Raw genomic sequence first — 22,614 nt, 5'->3', positions numbered from 1 at the left:
AAAACAGGTCGGTAAAATTCAAAAATCGACGACTTTAACTAAGGTCGGGTTTCGCCGATCGAAACCTGACCATAGCGTGAGGTCGGCCATGAGGTCACCGAGCCGAGCGCCAAAGTCGCGTTTCAAATAATGCTTCCAGCGCTTTTTCTCAGCCAATGATGGAGGACACACACTGTGGGCAATGTGATGACATGGGCAGTGGCCACCACCATCTTAGAGAAGGGCATTGAAGTGATTGGCTGGCTTTGTGTGGCGTCACAGTGGCTATAAAAGGCCGTGACCGCCGTCCGCCATCTTACTTCTACCGATCTTAGAATAGGGAGAGGGGCATCTGCTGATTCTGAATAAGGGAGAGCGTTAGGCAGGGAAGAAGAAAAAAATTGCTTCTGCTGATAGCGCTTTTCACTGTACAGTTAGTGTGCAGTGAAAGGGAAGGATTTTTGTTGTGTGCAGCAGCGCTGGTGGTGATTAGGCTGACTTTTAAGGCTACCTGATAGCTGCATTGCTGTGTGCACACTGCTGTTCAAACAGCACTCCAACTTTTATTATTTTGTTCTGGTGAGTTACCGAGCGTTCATTTTTTCACACACCGTATAGCGGTGTACGCTCCTCACACACTAACGTGTACCGACTGGTATCACGGACAAATACAAGCTGTGTGTGACTCTGGAAAAACAAACCAAGGAGATTTTTCATTTTTAGAGACCTACACCTTATAGAGCTGTCCGCTTTTCAAACAGTTTCATATATCTGCTGTTTGATTATGGTCAAAACTATACAGAGACAGCGTGTGTCACTCCATATAAAAATAGACAGATTGACAATTTTCCACACAGACACGTATAGCGGTGTATGCTCCTCACACACTACCATGTACCGGCTGGTATCACGGACAAATACAAGCTGTGTGTGACTCTGGAAAAACAAACCAAGGAGATTTTTCATTTTTCCAGACCTACACCTTATAGAGCTGTCTGCTTTTCAAACAGTTTCGTATATCTTCTGTTTGATTATGGTCAAAACTATACAGAGACAGAGTGTGTCACTCAGTATAAAAATAGACGGAGATTGACAATTTTCCATACAGATACCGTATAGAGCTGTCCAATTCTCAAACAGTATTGTATATTTGCCGTTCGCATTACAGTCACATCTTTACAGAGTCAGCGTGTGTGTGTGACACTCCATAAATACATATACGGAGATTGTTAGTTACACAAAAAACGTATACAGCTGTAAACTTCTGATACAGTTCCGTATATCTGCTTGTTGGATTATGGTCATATACATACTGGGAGAGCATCATTGACTAACAAAATATATACGAAGGTTTAAATTTTTTAATACACCTTACACAGCTGGACTCTCCTCATACAGTACCATCTCTCTGCTGGTATTTTTGGTACATTTCCCCAAACATGAGGAAGTATGGTGGAAGAGACCGCGGGCGTGGGCAGGGGGGCGCAGCTGGTAATGATGGTGGTGGTGCATCAGCTGGTTCTGACAAAAGCACAATAGCAGCTAAGGCAGGAGGTGTTGAGCCTGCGTCATTGTCTGGCCCAAGAAGGCCTGTACGGTTCCCTTTTCTTGGAGTAGGAAAACCGCTTTTAAAGCCGGAGCATCAGGAACAGGTTTTGGCGTACATTGCCGAACCAGCCACCAGCTCTGTTACCTCCTCTTCTGAACGTTTGAAACTTGCAAGCACGGAGTTGTCAGTGCAGGGTTCTGGTCAGGAAAAACACCTTTCCTTGTATCCTTCACCCCCACCAAAAGTTAAGGATGCGGCAGCCCTCACTTCAGATTACTCTATGGAGCTCTTTTCACATACCATGCCTGGGTTATCCAGTCAAATCAGGAATTCCCCAGTCCAAGATGAATCTGACATGGAGTGCACTGATGCACAGCCACTGCTAGATGATTCTGCTGGTACATTGACCCAGAGCACTACATTGCCCTCGCAGTCTATTGAGCAAGAATCTTACCCTGATGAAACTCAGGTGCCCCTTCCCGCATACAATACCACCTTACATGGTGACACAGAGGAAGGTAAAGAGGAAGGTGCAGATAACTTTGAAGAGGAGGTGATGGATGACCCAGTTCTTGACCCGGATTGGCATCCATTGGGGGAGGAGGGTGGCGCTGGCAATAGTTCAGATAAGGAGAAGGATCCGCAGGAGGCATTGACATCGCAGCAGCAGTTATCTGGCAGGCCTGTAGCTGTCCAAAAACGTGGACCAAAAACTAAAAGTTGCAGGACAACTTGGCCAGATGATCAACTTAGCACAGCGTGCAAGGCCAGAAAATGTATACCATAGTAGGAAGAGTGCAGTGTGGCACTTCTTTGTCCCAAATCCTACTGATGAGGCAAAGGTTACCTGCAAGAAGTGCGGAAGGACCTTTAGCAGAGGTAAACAACTCAGAAATTTGAATACCAGTTGCATGCTTAGACATTTAATCAACATGCACTTGCAAGCGTGGATGGACTACAAAACCTCAGGTAGCACATGTGCACCTGCTCCAACTGAAGGTAGCCAGCAACGCTCCATCGCTTCCCCCACTGTAAGACCACCACCTCTGTTAAGCACACCACCAGTACTAAATGTTGAGGTGTCGTCGCAAGGCCAAAGCACTCAGGGAATCACAATGGTTTTGCAACACAAACACTGAATTTAGGCCATCACCACCAATACCATCACCAACCCCGTCTCACTCCGTCCGGTCCACCGCTACTTCCCCCATATGCAGCTCTCCAGTCAAGCTCACCCTACCAGACACTCTTGAGTAGGACAACAAAGTACTCATCCTCTCATGCGTGTACACTAACTAATCTCATTAGAGATGATGCCCTACAGTTTGGTTGACAAAGCTTTCCGTGAGCTCATGGCCTATGCAGTCCCACGCTATGACCTACCCAGTCGGCACTTCTTTTCTCAAAAAGCCATCCCATCCCTCCACCTGCATGTGAAAGGCCGCATTGTCCATGCACTCAAGCAATCAGTGAGTGTAAAGGTGCTCCTCACAGCAGATGCATTGTCCAGTAGGCATGGCCAGGGCCGTTACGTGTCCATCACTGTGAACTGGATGTGGTGAATGCAGGCTCCACAGGGGACAGCGGCGGTGTAACAGTGCTGCCTAGCCCATGGTATAAGAAACAGTTGGCTGTAGGCTTTTGACCCTCCTCCTCCATAAGCGAAAACTCGTCCACAGAGCGCAGTCGCACGAGCACTCCATCCGCAGCTGGCAGTGTTGCACACGAGGTGTCCCACTATCGAGCAGGTAGTGGTAGGTGTCAGCAGGCTGTGTTAAAGGTGATGTCTTTGGGCGACAACAGACACACCACAGAGGTACTGGCCGACTACTTGCAGCGACAAACTGAGTCATGGCTGGGCAGTCCACATCTTGAGGCAGGCAAGGTAGTCAGTGATAACAGCCGTAATTTTGTGGCAGCCATAGCACATGCAAAACTCACACACATACCTTGCCTGGCTCACAGTTTGAACCTGGTGGTGCAGTGCTTCCTTAATAATTGTCCGGAGTTAACATCCCTGCTCCATAAGGTGCGAAGACTGTGCTCACACATCCATCGCTCAAACGTCCACTCCACTCGTATGCAGCAGCTGCAGCGATTGCTCCACCTCTCCATGCACCGCCTAATCATAGACGTTGCAACAAGGTGGAACTCCACCCTGCACATGGTTGAGAGGCTATGCGAAGAGAGGCAGGCTATAATGCATTTGTGGGAGGATACAAGGACAGGCAGTTTGAGGGAAGACATGGAATTGTTGGGTGTGCAGTGGTCAAAGCTGAAAGACCTCTGTAAAGTCCTTCAGTGTTTTGAGGAATGCACACGGCTGGTAAGTGCAGATGATGCCATCATAATCATGAGCATCCCACTTATGCATCTGCTCATGCAAAGTTTGACGCACATTAAGGATCTGGCGTCTGCAGCGGAGGAGGAACAGGAGGAGGAGGAGGGAAGCCTTGATGACAGTCAGCCATTGTCTGGTCAGGGAACTGTCCAGGATGAGGTGGAGGAAGAAGAGGAAGAGGAGGAGGAAGAGGGATGAGGGGGATGATTATTTTGGGCAGGAGGATGCTTCTCAGGGGGCAAGAGAAAATGTTGGCGCTCCAAGGTCAGGTGCAGTGTTTGTGCGTGACTGTAGGGATGTGGATTTGCCAGAATGAGCTCCTCCACCCAGCAGTGGCAGTGCATCATTGACACCTGGAACATTGGCCCACATGTGCGATTATGCCTTGTGGATCCTAAAAAGGGACCCCACATTGCCAAAATGATGAAGGATGATGACTACTGGCTGGCCAGCATCCTCGATCCACGTTACAAAGGCAAATTACACAACATCATGCCACAGGAGAACCTAGAGATAATACTGGCTAACAAACAAGCAACTCTGGTAAACCGTTTGAGGCTTTCCCAGCACACAGCATCGGTGCTGGTTCTCCCACGAGCCGTAGTGGGCACAACAGAAGAGGTGTTCGTGGTGCACACAGCCGAAGTGGTGTTGGAGACAGGGGTTTAGTGACCATGTTGTGGAAAAATTTCTCAAGTACCACTCACATGACTGCTAATACTGCATTGCATTGATTACAAGTGACAGGAGACAGCAGTTCTCCCTCACAGGTCATTCCCCTTTGACTATTGGACTTATAAACTGGACACCTGGCCTGAATTGGCACACTATGCCTTACAGGAGCTCGCTTGCCCTGCTGCTAGTGTGTTATCTGAAAGAGTCTTCAGTGCTGCTGGATCGATCCTGACAGAGAAAAGGACCCATCTGTCGACCGAAAATGTTGATGATCTAACCTTCATTAAAATGAAACATGCATGGGCTTCAAAGGATTATGTTCCACCTTCCCCTGATGACACATAGGTTGCCAGAAAACTGCCTCGCTTTTGTTCTCCTCTTCCTCGGACCTGCCCAATTCTGCCATTTGCAGCAGCTGAATGTCCAGCCTACACATCAACATGTCATTTTTTAAACCTCCCTAACTGGGCTGCCCACCCCCCAAGGGCTGGGGTCAACACCTGGCGCACCTGGGCAAGTGCCATTGCTCTGAACAGGTGGATGGGCCCACTGATGGCCGACGGCACTGGCACAGGGCCCGTCATAGTACAATACAGTGTCTCTGATGGTGGGGGGCCCACTCGCTGTCAGACACACCAGCGTACTATGAGGAGCCCTGTGCCAGTACCGGCGCCCACGAGTTTGCCCCCCTGCTTGGTCATGGCCACAGCACTTGCAAGTTGTAATACTTACCTCTCCCTGCTCCACCGCTGTGTAGTCTGGCCAGCTAAATCCTTCACAGGGATGGCCACTAGAAATTTGGTGTATTGATCGATGATGGTTAAGATGTAGCTATGGCCTGTCCTACTGGCCTCTACCTTCAGTTGATCAATGGCTACCATTTGTAATGGACGTCAACTTACAAGCGGATGCAGTGGTGCTTTATGATCACCTTTCACAGTTGTCAGTCACAGACGTGTGACATTCCTGCCACCATTTTTCAATGTCTCCTCTCATGCCAATGCAATAGAATCGCCTACAGCCAGTGGCTTCTGTCTTTTGCACTCCAAAATGACCAGACACATCATGATAGGCAATGAGGACCATGTCTACATCTCTCCCTGTGATCACAATTTGATGGAGACGAGTAACGGTGATGTGATCCATGCTACTGCGATAAAGCAATCCTTTCTTCACAAAGAACCGTTTTTGCTGTCTCCACATACACAGTAATTGAGGGTCTACATCGCCTCTGCAACATCTACCGGGAGGTTTTCCCGCGATGAGTAATTCCCAAATTTCTGCCAACACTCGACTTTCCGTCTGTACTTGTATCCATGTAGTTTCCGGTTATGATTGGGTCACCGAGGAGGAAAACAAGACCAAGCTAAGCTACAGAAAACCAGAGAGGTTGGTAACTAAGCGGACTGCAGACCCCTGACCCTATCCACACAACTTGCAGTAGCCGTGGAGCATGCCTACGATGATTCTAGACGCCTCGACACAGCCCGAGAAGTAAATAAGCCTAAAGCAAGAAAAGGGGAAATCTAAACTGCCCCAGAGCAGACCACAGAGGAATAGACAGTCCCCAAATATATATTGTCGGTGAGATAAGATGAAAACACAAACACAGGTAGGAAAATAGGCTGAGCAAACGATGGGGCCCACACTAACTAGAAAGGACAGTAGAGGAAAGACACTCTGCAATCACGCAAAAAAACCTGCAAAAATGTCCAACACTTCTGATAGCAAAAACTCTGAAGTCACTAGACTTCTCCCACTATATCAGCAATCTGGCATATTCTGAAAGCAGAGCAAAAAGAGGCCAATCTAATAAGGGACAAAAAACAAACTGACACACACAGAAACATAAGGATGGAAATTCAGCACAGCCCCAGCAGGGGCTGGCTGACCACACAAAACTGAATAGACAAAACCAAATCAAATGTGAATAGTGAAGAACACTTAGCTTGAGCATGCAGGGACTGAACTGGAAACTAAGACCTCTGGAGGCAGGAAAAATCACCAGCAGGGATAGATGGAGTCGGCTGTCTTAAATCCAGTCAGAGACTCCAGATGTCCAATCGTCGTCCTCATTATCTGGTGGCAGGCCTCTGTCAATTAGATCAGCTTCATTACCTCCTGTAACTACCAGAGGGAGCCCAGATAGAGAACTCGCAACTCCTCTGTCAATACAACCAGCTCCACTACCTTCACTAGTAACCAGAGGCAGGCCAGAAAGTGAATTCACAACAGTCCAGTAGTAGAGTCTGGACTGACTTAATGAGTTTGAAATATATAGGAAGATTTAAAAGTACCACAACACTGTATACTGTTGTACGCTTTGAATACCTTTTCCTTTTTCTACTTTTTAAATTCTGGTGTAATAAATAGTGAGCCTGTGAGTGTCTGTGTCTGACTCCGGAAGTATAGGTGGCAATTTACAATTACCCCTAGACTGGATACACCTGGTGTGTGCTGATACAGTACGTTTGTTCAAAATTTTTTATTACGGTATCATCCATAGTGAGTGGGCGTGTGTGGTTTATGCCTTCTATATATAAGGTGAATCGGAGATACCAATTTTTACCTATACTCAATACAGCTTGTATCTTGTGTGGTGTAGTGACCACTGTGTCCACTAGGGGGCGCTGTGTGGATGTCCCAGGATGAGAGTATAAGCATTTCCAGTGTCCTGAATGATTGTAATGTGTCTCAAGCCGAATGACTTATGTATCTCAAGGTGGGTGGCCTTGAGATGGAGACATATGTGTGTTGATAAGCAGTGATACTGCTGAGGTGCTGTTTCAATGTGTCAGGGACAAGTGACCTACAAACCCACCCTGGGGGTGTGTTTAAGAACGCTAGTATAAAGTATGTATGAATGCTTGTAGGACCTGTGATGAGTTCATAGCCATGTTACCCGGTGGGCGTGGCTATGGACCATATAAGGTGGCCAGGGTAGGTCACATGAGGTGAATGCAGGGACCTGGTTGATCCGTTTCGGAAGGCCCCATCTGGGAGAGATGGGGGCTGTCTTCCTGACAGCAAGGAACGCTGTGCTGAATGGTTGCACGTGCCTGATGATTCCCTGGAGGGAATGGACATCTGCAGCATGATGAAGGAACCATGAGGAAACCCTGACGTGGGTGAGATAACTGAGGCTGAAGAGCCTGTGTATGCATAACCTGGGTGACCACAGAAGTTACAGAGCTGATCTCTGCCATGGATGCTATGCTGATGTTATGAAGTTTATGTTACTGCTGTGGGTTTGTGATCTAATACAGTTGTGGCCAAAAGTATTGACACCCCTGCAATTCTGTCAGATAATACTCAGTTTCTTCCTGAAAATGATTGCAAACACAAATTCTTTGGTATTATTATCTTCATTTAATTTGTCTTAAATGAAAAAACACAAAAGAGAGTGAAGCAAAAAGCAAAACATTGATCATTTCACACAAAACTCCAAAAATGGGCCAGACAAAAGTATTGGCACCCTCAGCCTAATACTTGGTTACACAACCTTTAGCCAAAATAACTGCGACCAACCGCTACCGGTAACCATCAATGAGTTTCTTACAATGCTCTGCTGGAATTTTAGACCATTCTTCTTTCGCAAACTGCTCCAGGTCCCTGATATTTGAAGGGTACCTTCTCCAAACTGCCATTTTTAGATCTCTCCACAGGTGTTCTATGGGATTCAGGTCTGGACTCATTGCTGGCCACCTTAGAAGTCTCAAGTGCTTTCTCTCAAACCATTTTCTAGTGCTTTTTGAAGTGTGTTTTGGGTCATTGTCCTGCTGGAAGACCCATGACCTCTGAGGGAGACCCAGGTTTCTCACACTGGGCCCTACAGTACATTATGCTGCAAAATTTGTTGGTAGTCTTCTGACTTCATAATGCCATGCACACGGTCAAGCAGTCCAGTGCCAGAGGCAGCAAAGCAACCCCAAAACATCAGGGAACCTCCGCCATGTTTGACTGTAGGGACCGTGTTTTTTTCTTTGAATGCCTCTTTTTTTTCTCCTGTAAACTCTATGTTGATGCCTTTGCCCAAAAAGCTCTACTTTTGTCTCATCTGACCAGAGAACATTCTTCGAAAAACTTTTTAGGCTTTTTCAGGTAAGTTTTGGCAAACTCCAGCCTGGCTTTTTTATGTCTCGGGGTAAGAAGTGGGGTCTTCCTGGGTCTCCTACCATACAGTCCCTTTTCATTCAGACACCAACGGATAGTACGGGTTGACACTGTTGTACCCTCGGACTGCAGGGCAGCTTGAACTTGTTTGGATGTTAGTCGAGGTTCTTTATCCAACATCCGCACAATCTTGCGTTGAAATCTCTTGTCAATTTTTCTTTTCCGTCCACATCTAGGGAGTGTAGTGAAACCTCCACCAGGGGGAGCTGGTGAGGGAAGAGAGGTTATACACTAAGAGCAGCAACCCTGAGCAACAGCACAGGTGCCACAGGTAACGAGAGAGAATAGTCAGACGAAGCGAGTCAGAAACTAGCAGGAGCAGACGTACCAGAAGGAGCAGCAAAACACGTAGTCAAAATACCAAAGCCGAGAGTCAGAAAGCCAGAACATGAGCACGGGGTCCAAAACGTGAGACGAAATACGTGGTCGGGGTACAAGCCAGGGAGTCAGATGCCAGAGAGGGAACGTAACAGCAGAGACGAATACCAAAAGACGGGGTCAGAAATCAGTCCGGGTCATACACGTGAATATCAGTCAAAGGCCGGAGGATCACCAGGGTACAAGGGTCAGCGGCTCTAAACTGCAAGCTTGAGCTATCACTAACACTGGTCAGCAGGCTGTGAGGGATTTAAATAGCCCAGCTAGCTCCAGAACGAGGCTGAGGAGATTAACCCCCACATGACCAGTCCGGAGTGAAGACAGCAGAAGATAAACTCCGGGCTGGACCATGACAGGGAGGTTATCCACAGTGCCATGGGCTTTAAACTTCTTGATGACACTGCGCATGGTAGACACAGGAACATTCAGGTCTTTGGAGATGGACTTGTAGCCTTGAGATTGCTCATGCTTCCTCACAATTTGGTTTCTCAAGTCCTCAGACAGTTCTTTGGTCTTCTTTCTATTCTCCATGTTCAATGTGGTACACACAAGGACACAGGACAGAGGTTGAGTCAACTTTAATCCTTGTCAACTGGCTGCAAGTGTGATTTAGTTATTGCCAACACCTGTTAGGTGCCATAGGTAAGTTACAGGTGCTGTTAATTACACAAATTAGAGAAGCATCACATGATTTTTCGAACAGTGCCAATACTTTTCTCCAACCTCTTTTTTATGTTTGGTGTGGAATTATATCCAATTTGGCTTTAGGACAATTCTTTTTGTGTTTTTTCATTTAAGACAAATTAAATGAAGATAATAATACCAAAGAATTTGTGTTTGCAATCATTTTCAGGAAGAAACTGAGTATTATCTGACAGAATTGCAGGGGTGTCAATACTTTTGGCCACAACTGTATATAAAGTTCAAGTATGTATGTATGTACTGTATGTCCGGGATTGGCATCCGCACCGTCGCAGCTAGAGTGACAAAATTTGGCAGTCATACGTCTGGACCCCGAGAGTATCCTAGGCTATGTTGTGAGGTGAAATTTTAACCCCGCGCACTCCAATTCACCAAACAATTTTGCCCCTATCTACATAATGGGGAAAAAGTGTGTGTATCAAGCCCCACCCCTCATTATGTAATAATGGTTGCCATGGTGACGCTGATGTTATGATAAGTTGCAAGCCCCGCCACTCACTATGATGTCATAATGGTTGACTATGGGATGGAGGATGTGTGATGGGTACATGGGCACTGGACTATGGGATGGAGGATATGTATGATGGGTATATGGGCACGGGACTATGGGATGGAGGATGTGTGATGGGTATATGGGCACGGGACTATGGGATGGCAGATATGTATGATGGGTATATGAGCACGGGACTATGGGATGGAAGATATGTATTATGGGTATATGGGCACGGGACTATGGGATGGAAGATAATTATAATTTGCTATAACTAATCACAGTTAGTTACTATGCCCGGGCAGCACCGGGCTCTTCAGCTAGTGCTAAATATACTGCATGGACTATGATTGTTTATGGAAAACCTGTGCCTGACCTGGTCTGTGGCGGCTAAGCGAGTATCCCCTACTTGAATAACAGCGCTACCTCACACTTGTTATACAGTACCTTTGTTCAACTTTTAGTATTACGGTCAAATCCATACTGAGTAAGCGTCTGAGAGTGATTACGGGACTATGTATAAGGAGATTTCAATTGTACCCTATAATATATATACTTGCTTTCTTGCTACCCAGTACCTTTTTTACAACATTTTTTATTATGGTCAAACCCAGACTGAGTGAGCGTCTAAGGGTGACTCCGGAAATATACACAGAGATTTCAAATTTGGCCAACACTGTATATAGCTGTATGCTTCTGATACAGTAACCTTTTTTGCTATTTAGATTCTGGTGTAATCCATAATGTGCCTGTGAACATCTGTCAGTTTCTCAGGATATATATTTGGAGCTTTAAGATTACCCCAACACTGTATACAGCTGTATGCTTGTGTTACATTACCCATTTACAGCTTTTCATATTCTTGTGTAATCCATACTGGCCCTGAGAGCATTTGTGTCTGCCTCCTGAAATATATACGGAGATTCATAATGTTTACACTATACTATATATACACCTTGTATCTGGTGATACTGTAGCCTTTTTCAACTTTTTATTTTATTGTGTAATCCATACTGAGCCTGTGAACGTCTGTGTATGACTTATGAAATGTATACGGAGATTTACTGTTATCCCTAGACTGTATAGAGCTGTACGCTTCTGAAACAGTACCTTATACTGTATCTGCTGGTATTTTGGATCCATTTTCCAAAACATGAGGAAATATGGTGGAAGAGGATGTGGACGTGGGCGTGGGGGACCACCTGGTACAGATGATGGTGGTGGTGCATCTGCTGATAGTGCCAAAAACACAATAGCAGCTAAGGCAGGAGGTGTTGATCCTGCATCATGGTGTAGCTCTGGAAGGCCTGTAAGGCTCCCTTTTCTGGGAGTAGGTAGACTGCTTTTAAAGCCGGAGCATCAGGAACTGTTTTTTGCTTACATTGCTGAAACAGCCTCCAGCTCTATCGCCTCCTCTTCTGAAGTTTAAAAAAATGCAAGCACTTAGTCGTCAGTGTAGGCTTCTGGTCAGGAGCAACCCCTTTCCTTGTGTCCTTCACCCACCCCAAAAGTGAAGGATACGGCAGCACACACTTCAGATTACTCCATGGAGCTCTTTTCACATACCATGCCTGGGTTAATTAAAAATGGGGCCCAGCATATACTGGAGCATTCCAAATGGGGGACATCAGACACTGGAGCAGGATTTCCGGGGCCCATTATACACTGGAGCATTAGAAATGGGGCCCATTATATATGGAGCATTATTTGGGCCTATCATACACTGGAGCATCATCCAAGATGCCCATCATATACTGGAGCAATCCAGATTGGGAACATCAGACACTGGAGCAGCATTTACGGGGCCCATTATACACTGGAGCATTAGAAATGGAGCCCATTATATATGGAGCATTATTAGGGCCCATCATACACTGGAACATCATCCATAAGGCCCATCATATACTGAAGCATTATAAATGGGGCAGATCAGATACTGGAGCAACACCTATGGGGCACATTATACACTGGAGCATTAGAAATGGGGCTCATTATATATGGAGCATTATTTGGGCCCATCATACACTGGAGCATCATCCATGAGGCCCATCATATACTGGAGCATTCCAAATGGGGGACATCAGACACTGGAGCAGCATTTACGGGGCTCATTATACACTGGAGCATTAGAAATGGGGCCCACTATGTATGGAGCATTATTTGGGCCCATAAGACACTGGAGCATCATCCATTGGGCCCATCATATACTGCAGCATTATGTGGAGCTCATCATATACTGTATGGAACATTATATGTGACCAATTATTCTGTATGGAGAAATATATGGGGATCATTATTCTGTATGGCGCACAATGTGGTGGCCATAATACTGTATGGAGTAATATACTGTCCTTTTTTTGAGCTATTGTACAATTTAAAATAGATCAGTCATGTCATGTAAGCAGTGAAGCATTTGTCATTGTACTATACCTATATTTCTGTTCTGTATCGGAGCATCATGAGTTGTGGTATGTGTTAAAGGGGTGCACTGACACTCTTTGGCCTAGGGCACACGAAAACCTGGAGCCAGCCCTACCCCCCCCACAACTTTAGCCAAATAACCCCCAGTTTTCAATGCGATACTATTATTATGAAGTAAATTAAGGTTGACAAGCTTCAGTAATAAGAATTGATGTTTTTGGCATTGAAATGGGCACTGTAGGTGTGTTTACTGTCCTCCACTCCCTGCTGGCTTTGCTTCCCCATTGACTTGCATTGGATTTCGTGTTTCAGTCGGCCTCCGACTTTTCCCTATAGTCGGCCGATTTCATTCGACCCAACTTTTGCGAAAGTCGGGTTTCATGAAACCAGACTCGACCCTAGAAAAGGCAAAGTCGCTCATCTCTAGTTTGTAGCAAACAATTCATGCCACACTAGTCTAATTTCCTTCTATGATAGAATCATTGACTGGGTGGATCAGGGAAATGCCGTAGATATAGTATATCTCAACTTCGGCAAAGTATTTCATAAAGTATCTCATACTAGTCTTATTGAAAAAATGATCGAGTATGGGATTGACAAGGCTATGGTTAGGTGGATTCATAACTGGCTCAGTGATCGTACTCTAAGAGTGGTGATAAATGGTTTCACATCAAATTGGAATAGTGCTTCAAGTGGAGTATCTCAAGGCTCTGACCTGGCCCCAGTGTTATTCAAAATTTTTATAAATCATCTAGAAAAGGGAACAGATGGTTAACTAAGACTATGAAACGCTAGGAGGGATAGTTAACACTAGAGAATGAGAAATGATTCAGATGGATCTATATAAGGTCGAACAATGGGCAGTGACTAATATAATGGTATTTAACAGGAAGAATTTCAAACATCTACATCTGGGCAAAAAAAACAAAAATTACAACTACAGAATGAGAGAAATAGAACTAAGCAACAGCACATGTGAAAATGACTTAGGTATGCTAATAGATCACAGACTGCATGAGTCAACAGTGTGATGCAACAGCAAAGGCGGCAAATATGGTTCTATTAAGAAAAGTATAGTGTCTAAATCACATTAAGTAATTATCCACCTCTACTGCTCCTTGGTCAGGCCTTATCTGGAATACTGTGTCCAGATCTGGGCATCACATTATAAAAAAGACATTGAAAAATTGGAAGAAGTTCAGAGAAAGCTACCAGGATGGTGAGCGGACTGTAAAGTATGTCCTACAAGAAACTGTTAAATTGTTTGGGAATGTTCAGCTTGAAAAAAGAAGACAGAGGAGAAGTAATAGCTGTCTACAAATATCTGAAGGTATTTCACAGTGTAGATGAATCATCCTTATTCTCATTTGCACATGGAAAAATGAGAAGCAATGGAATGAAACTGAAATGAAAAAGATATAGATTGGATATCTGAAAAAAAAACCTTTTTGACAGTGAGGCAGATCACTGTATGGATCAGGCTACCATGAGAGGTGATGTGCGAGTATATTCATTACTCAAGATTTCCCAAGCATGCGTGAGTGATTTCTGAGTATTTGGATGTGCTCAGAGATTTAGTTTCTGTCGCCTTAGGTGCATGGTTTGCTTATGCAAGACAGCCTGAATACATGTGGGGATTTCCTAACAAACAGGCCATCCCCACATGTACACTCACTGGCCACTTTATTAGGTACACCATGCTAGTAAGGGGTTGGACCCCCTTTTGCCTTCAGAACTGCCTCAATTCTTCATGGCAGAGATTCAACAAGGTGCTGGAAGCATTCCTCAGAGATTTTGGACCATATTGACATGATGGCATCACACAGTTGGCGCAGATTTGTCAGCTGCACATCCCTGATGCGAATCTCCCGTTCCACCACATCCCAAAGATGCTCTATTGGATTGAGATCTGGTGACTGAGGAGGCCATTTGAGTACAGTAAACTCATTGTCATGTTCAAGAAACCAATCTGAGATGATTCGAGCTTTATGACATGGCGCATTATCCTGCTGAAAGTAGCCATCAGATGTTGGGTACATTGTGGTCATAAAGGGATGGACATGGTCAGCAACAATACTCAGGTAGGCTGTGGCGTTGCAACGATGCTCAATTGGTACCAAGGGGCCCAAAGAGTGCCCAGAAAAAATTCCCCACACCATGACACCACCACCACCAGCCTGAACCGTTGATACAAGGCAGGATGGATCCATGCTTTCATGTTGTTTACGCCAAATTCTGACCCTACCATCCGAATGTCGCAGCAGAAATCGAGACTCATCAGACCAGGCAACGTTTTTCCAATCTTCTACTGTCCAATTTCGATGAGCTTGTGCAAATTGTAGCCTCAGTTTCCTGTTCTTAGCTGAGAGGAGTGGTACCCAGTGTGGTCTTCTGCTGCTGTAGCCCATCTGCCTCAAAGTTCGACGCACTGTGCGTTCAGAGATGCTCTTCTGCCTACCTTGGTTGTAACGGGTGGCAATTTGAGTCACTGTTGCCTTTCTATCAGCTCGAACCAGTCTGCCCATTCTCCTCTGACCTCTGGCATCAACATGGCATTTCCGGCCACAGAACTGCCGCTCACTGGATTTTTTTTCTTTTTCGGACCATTCTCTGTAAACCCTAGAGATGGTTGTGTGTGAAAATCCCAGTAGATCAGCAGTTTCTGAAATTCTCAGACCAGCCCTTCTGGCACCAACAATCATGCCACGTTCAAAGGCACTCAAATCACCTTTCTTCCCCATACTGATGCTCGGTTTGAACTGCAGGAGATTGTCTTGACCATGTCTACATGCCTAAATGCACTGAGTTGCCGCCATGTGATTGGCTGATTAGAAATTAAGTCTTAACACACAGTTGGACAGGTGTACCTAATAAAGTGGCCAGTGAGTGTATTCAGGCTGTCTAGCAGCTGCAAATCATGTAGCTACGGCGACAGAAATTAAATCTCCGAGCACATCTAAATACTTGGAGATCACCCGAGCATGCTCGGGAAATCTCGAGTAATGAGTATACTCGCTCATCACTTGTGGGTAGTTTTCCTTCAATGGAAGTCTTTAAACAGAGGCTGGACAAACATCTTTCTGAGATGGTTTAGTGACTCCTGCATTGAGCAGGGGCTTAGACATGTTTACCCTGGAGGTCCCTTCTAAATAACATTCTATGATTCTATGAGTGTGGTAACTAAAAAACTGAAGGATTTAACAATTTTATATTTGATACATCGAACTTTTATTGACATTGCAGTACTATATATGTATCTACTGTATATCTATGGGAAAATGTGGGTATCATCAATATTATTTAAACAAATAATAATTTTTACTTTACTCTTTAGTTCTATTAAAACATATGAACTTTTGATCACCTTTATACTGCAATAGTATGGTACACGAATGGTAAGTTTATGCTAAGTAACATGATATAAATGTGATATAAAAAGTTTTTTTTTTTTAAGAATTTTTAGCATTTGAGTAAAATAAAAAGTAATCGACAGCTGCAGTGACATGCTGACTGCTGTAAAATCACTAAAGCATAGTATGACTGACCAGCAGACAAAATGTGATGTCATTACACAAAGAAGCAGTGGAAGATCCAAGGGAACTATAAAACATACTAACGGTAAGTTACAAAGTTAATTATTTCAGGATTTTCTATGGATATGTATAATATGAAATGAACAAAAAAAGAAACGTAACCATTTGTTTAAGGTTAATTTCAACGGTCACCAATCAATGTTCTCCCCTTTATGACATCACAGTAGGCATTTTTGCAGTGTTTGCTTCATGCATTTATTTATGCAAATTTTCAGCTGCGTATTATAGTGTCAGCAAAGATTATGAGATTTCAGAAATCTCATACACACAGATTGTTTTTTGTCATCAGGATTTTGTGCTTCTTTCAGCATTTTTTTAAGCGTTTTCCACCCATTAAGGTGAATGGGTGGTGAAAAAATCCTGAAAAATTGCTCCCAAAATACAGATATAAGGTTTTGCTGCGTTTTTTGTGCCTAGAACTTATTTTTTAGTTTTTTTTCAACACTAAGCTTTATCAGCATGCACAAGAGACAAATATAGCATGCCAAAAACACAGCAGGAAAAAGAGCAATAAAAACCAAGGAAAACCTACTTTTTTTCTGCAGCTTCTTTCCTGCCAAGAGATCAGGTTTTGCTGCAGAAAAAAATGCTGAAAAAAATGCCTAGTGTGAACTTCCACCAATTTTTTTGCGTTTATATGAACAATAACAATTATTATACACAATATATGTGGAGTCATCCTTGTGATTATATATAAATCAACAAAAATCCCAGATATTCATAGAAAATCTTACAGAAAAGTTACAGATGTCACTATAATAAAAATATATCGAAATAACACCAAGATTAACAATGTCTGTATTCAAACCAATTGACAGAGAGGCAATGATTAATGTGTCTTACTGAAGAGTATTCGGTTTCCAGTTAAATATATTATAGGTCTCTTTCCCATTAAACTCACTTTACAAAGTGATATAGAATATAATACGATATCTACTTGGTGTGAGAATAACAAATTCTTCTGGTTTGGTATAGAACTTAGACTATAAAAGTTATTTTCCAAACAGGCTCAAATTTGAAGTATACATTTCTCAAGAAAATACAACACAGAACTAAATCGATCATCTTTGTTTTAACCTTGATCTAAGTGTTATTAATATTTAAATAGCAAATGGAATAAAAATCAATATGGTCACAAACAAGCTAGTGTTACCCTCCAACAGATTTCGAAGTTCACACACTCTATGAATTGATCTACAACCACAATATTCAATTATTTAATTTTCGCTAGTAATTAAATTCTTAAAATTTGCTTTGATTTGTCATTTCTGAAGGGAGCAATAACATTTTTATTTGGAAAACACAACTACATGTGTGTTACTAAAAGTATTTAAAAGTATTCACTCCTCCGATCTTGTCTATGATTGGTGTCTAGTAAAACTCGTACCTTACTATTTAAAAATGATATAAAATGGAATTTCTACAGGATGCAAAGTGATTTATAAATTACCATGAAAACAATTTCAGATTTGAATGTTACAAGTTGAGCAAATACTTTATATTTCTAGCATAAATTTCAACTACAGACACATACAGTATGGTTGTATTCTTTGACGTACATGTTACAGTAAATGAAGCTACTTACGGTTCCAGGTCTGGGATAAGGAACTCTTCCTTGATATGGCACCCACTGAAAATTTGGACCATCTCTGTGAGCATATGGACCCAAAAATACCCTTCGAACATCAGATAAGCTGTATATACACACAGCCGAACCCTTAAATACATTACTGGAAAAATAAAAAGTTAATATTCATTAGATAACAATACCATGAGAAACATATACCCTAAACTTTCTATGAATTTTGTTCAGATTTTAAATTTTTCATAGTCCAATTCAATACGCTGTCACATAATGTTAGCAAAACCCTTGACAGGACACAATTCACATCACAACTACTTGGTGGCACACATATAGACACAAATAGCATATATTTATCACCTGACAGAGTATCTTCTATTGTAAATACAGTTTTTGTTTTCAAAGTTGGTCATCTTTTGCTACTCATCTCTACATATGTCAAGCCAAGAAGAAATTTACAGAAGACTACACTTCCACCAGTATTTTTAAGTGATACAAATGCAATCTGAAATCTCACTATTTCAACTTAAATGAAAATTAGAAGCTTTAGGTAAAGGTTATATCCATCAAAGTGATGGAATATTTCAAAGACATGCAATTAATTTATGATCAATGGGCCCCCACCAGAATGGAGATTTGATATAGTTTTTACTTAGTGAATGGCAGAGAGAGCCACTGCACGTAGAAAAAAAAACTACGGCAGGAGTATAGAGCTTCTGAACCCAAAGCCCTTAACAAGATTGGTGTCTCACCAGTCAAACTCTAGGATTAGAAAGTGAGGTCAGATCTTGGCAATCTGCACCTTTTTTTGACATGAGAATAACCCTTTAAACTTATTTAATCTGTAAAATCTGCCCATGTTTTAATATTATCATGACCAACATGAACATAACAGATAAAAGACTTGAGACATGCTGAATCAATTAGAGGAGAGCATAATATACCTTGAAGTTGTGAAAACTGCATAAACAACTGGATTCTTTGGGTCTTTGGAGTTCATTAAATACACATCCTCTATAACAAACGAAAAAAAACCATCTTACATACTTTTTTAATAGAATTACAAAATGTAATACAGATTGAACAAACAAATCAGAGAATGAAAGCCTTCACAGGACAACAATTTGGTGAAATTTTGGCAAAAGTAAAAAAATAATGTATATACAAGAAGGATAATGATCCTTATTTACCTAATGTTAAGTGGTAGAACTACAAATATAGAGATTGCCAACATCTTGATAAGCAGATGCAGCATTCAATTCCATCTAACAGTTCCAGCAGTAGTAAAGTAAGCTGGCCATTCACCTATCTCTACCGACACCTCGATGCACAATAAAGCACATATTGGCCAAGAATTCATGTATTTTAAACAGAGAAGAAAGAATTTAGTAGTGACTTTTCTTTCCTGAAAAAAAGGACCTGACTTCAAATTTCCAACTAGCTGATTCATCTTTCAACTGACATCACCTATCAGTGTACAATAAGGAGGCTCACATACAAAAAAGATTGTTGGCCAGACATTATGAAATTGGCAAATTAAGTAGACTTTTATCTATTTTGTATCTTGTCTTATTGCAATTTCTTTATATACACATTTATTGTATATACAGCTCTAGCAAAAATTAAGAGAAAACTTCAAAAAGTTCAGTTTGTCTGATTTTTCTCTTTATATGTATATTTTTGAGTAAAATGTAAATTGTTCTTTTAGTCTACAAACTTTTGACAACATGTCTCCGAATTTCCAAGCTATTAATTTTGTTTTTTTTCTAAAAAGGAGAAATGGTCAAAATTGAAAAGAGCCCCATGCTTCCAGACCTCAAATAATGCAAAGAAAAGAAGTTCATAATCATTTAGAAACAACAATACTAATGTTGTTCACTCAGGAAGAGTTCAGAAATCAATATTTTGTGAAAATAAAAAATGATTTTTAAAAACAGCTTTCATGCGTCTTGGCATGCTTTCCACCAGACTTTCACACTGCTTCTGGCACAAAAATTTAAGCAGTTCTTCTTTGTTTGATGGCTTGTGACTATCCATTTACCTCTTGATTACATTCCAGGGGTTTTCAATGGGGTTCAGGCCTGGAGAATGAGCTACCCATGACAGGGTTTTGAGGTGGTGGTCTTAATTTTTGCCAGAGCTGTATGTATATCTATATATATATTCATCATTCAGATACATACACATATGAAGTTGTTTCGGTTAGTACATTTACCCATTATTATAACTTGAAAAACAACATTTACAGAAAGGATTATTATTACTTCATAAAAATTATAATGAGTTAATTACTAAAAAAAAAAGAAAAATAAGACACTCACGTAATTCATCAAAATGTGTATCAATTCCATTAGGACCAGGAACAGAGCAAATTAATCGAGCCTTTAGAAATGTTGTCCACTTGTTAACCAAACTTCGGTGCCCTCCAAAGTCATTCTGCCAATAATTGAAAGAAAATAAATAGTAAAATTCTGGCAAACTTCTCAAAAAGAAGTTTGGACTTTTTTATGTTGCCAACCATTAAATAAAAAGCAACTACCATATGTATTAGATTTATAGTTGATTGATATTTCTAAAAATGTGGACTATATAACAAGCTCCCCATGCTATAGCACTTTGCAGCACTGTTAGATTTGTCCTCCAATATAAATTATGTTGCTGTGCAATATGTTGGTGTGTTTAGCCTCTTGGGAAAGAACACGATTTTGTTTTGCATTTGGAAAATATCTCAAATGTGTTGCTCATAAGAATTTGTGGTTTTTATCTTTGCAGTACAAGCTCTACAAAAGTTCTTGATGAATAACATATTCTTATGCTATTGGGCATAAATATACATATGTATTGCTCTCTAAACACTTTAAACATCTGGTGGACGATCTCTTTTTAAAAATAATAAGATGTCTCTTTATGAGAAAAGTGCAAAAATACTTGACATGAATCTGTTGCCAGATATTTGTTATTTTTCAAATAATAAAAAGTAAATGCCTTTAGCAAAGAGGAAAAGTGTTAAGAATGTTTTATTTTTTTTCCATGGAGTAATCACTGCAGAAGATTGGGTTCTTTACCTCTATGAAATAAATAAAAAAATAAAAACTAATACTGCAGGCCATGACATTGTGTTACGAGCCAGATGAAAATATGAAGAATTTAGCCATTTAAAGTCCGGCTTTTGATATATACTTGTTTAAGAAGCATCTAATTTAAATAATATCACTTTTTTTCTAGTCTGATTAGGTTTTGAAATGTTTAATCTTCAGGTGTGCACATCTCACCCGACTCCCAAGTTTTAATTTGCTGGATGCTGGTTGCGCTTTATATCTACTGACATCTCTGGCTCGAACTGAACACTTTCCTATGTTGGAAGCAGAGACAACTTTGCCTTTGCAGGATCAGAGAAGTGCAGGGTCACTGAAGCTGGCCAGATCCAGCAATCCAAAAAGTGCTTACGAGCTCTATAGCAAGAGCTTGCAATGGTTTCAATCCTTACCTATAGGACCGACCATGGTTCAGAGGTGGCCGCTAATCTAGGCAGTAAGCAGTAAAAAATAGAATTAAAAATGCCTCTGTTCTTGAGAAGGGAGATGATTACACAGATGTAGTACATTTTATAGTTGCGTTTGATTTTAGAAGTACTTTGCAATTCTATCCATTTAAGATGAGATAACCGTTTTATATCTTATGTAACCATATATTAACATACTGTATTTTACAATCTTCCCTCATATAAACTGCTAATCAAGAAAAAAAAATACTTATTGCTATGTAAGTATTAAAGACGTTCTTTACCTCTCTGGCCCAGACGTCACCTCTCTGCTGCCCAGAATCCCGGAGTGTCTATCAGCCATATCCTCCTTCTCCTCTCACTTCCTCAAGCTCAATATGGACAAATCTGAAATCATCATCTTTCCTCCATCTCACAGATCTTCCTTACCTGACCTATCGATCACAATTAATGACATCACACTTTCCCCAGTACCGGAAGTCCACTGCCTCGGAGTAACCCTTGACTCAGCCCTGTCCTTCACATCCAAGCTCTTTCTACCTCCTGTCGCCTCCAGCTCAAAAATATTTTCAGAATCCATCCTTTCCTCAACCCTCAATCTACTAAAATGCTTGTGCACGCCCTCATCATCTCCCGCCTCGACTACTGCAACATCCTTTTATGTGGTCCCCCTGCTAACACCCTCGCACCTCTCCAGTCCATCCTTAACTCTGCTGCCTGACTAATTCATCTCTCTCCTCGCTACTCCTCTGCTTCTCCCCTCTGCAAATCCCTTCACTGGCTTCCATTCCCTCAGCATATCCAGTTCAAAATACTAATACTGACCTACAAGGCCATCTATAACCTGTCTCCCCCATATGTCTCTGAACTAATTTCTCAATACCTTCCCTCAAGTAATCTCTGGTCATCCCAAGACCTCCTCCTCTCCTCCACACTTATTCGTTCCTCACCCAACCGCCTCCAAGACTTCTCCCTAGTAGCCCCCATCCTCTGGAATCATTTGCCCCAACATGTCCGACTATCAACCATATTCGGATCCTTCAGACGTAACCTGAAAACCCACCTCTTCAAGAAAGCCTACAGCTGCAATGACCCCGCTGCCTCCTCACCACTACCAGAGATTTCACCTCAACCAATGCCAGAACTGCTGCAACCCATCAATCTATTGTCTCCTTCCCCACCATCTTGTAGCATGTAAGCCCAAAAGGGCAGCTCCTATCCCCTCTGTA

The 22,614-nt window shown here is 42.2% G+C and overlaps 1 protein-coding gene across 1 annotated transcript in view; it reads right to left on the bottom strand.

The window, feature by feature from the left end:
* SEMA3A (semaphorin 3A) overlaps positions 1-22,614 on the bottom strand; it is a 371,020-nt gene that overhangs the window by 67,559 nt on the left and 280,847 nt on the right. Inside the window, exons 8-10 of the mRNA XM_073551304.1 lie at positions 20,205-20,319; positions 18,828-18,897; positions 17,887-18,031 (exon numbers count right to left, since the gene is read on the bottom strand). Coding sequence (XP_073407405.1) covers positions 17,887-18,031; positions 18,828-18,897; positions 20,205-20,319 — 330 coding nt within the window. The remainder of the gene's footprint in view (positions 1-17,886; positions 18,032-18,827; positions 18,898-20,204; positions 20,320-22,614) is intronic.

Source organism: Dendrobates tinctorius, unplaced genomic scaffold (genome assembly GCF_039654945.1).
Source record: "Dendrobates tinctorius isolate UK_male_01 unplaced genomic scaffold, ASM3965494v1 ptg000174l, whole genome shotgun sequence".
NCBI lineage: Eukaryota > Metazoa > Chordata > Amphibia > Anura > Dendrobatidae > Dendrobates > Dendrobates tinctorius.
The sequence above is the reverse complement of the archived record's forward strand: the minus strand, read 5'-3'. Positions and strand labels throughout refer to the sequence as shown.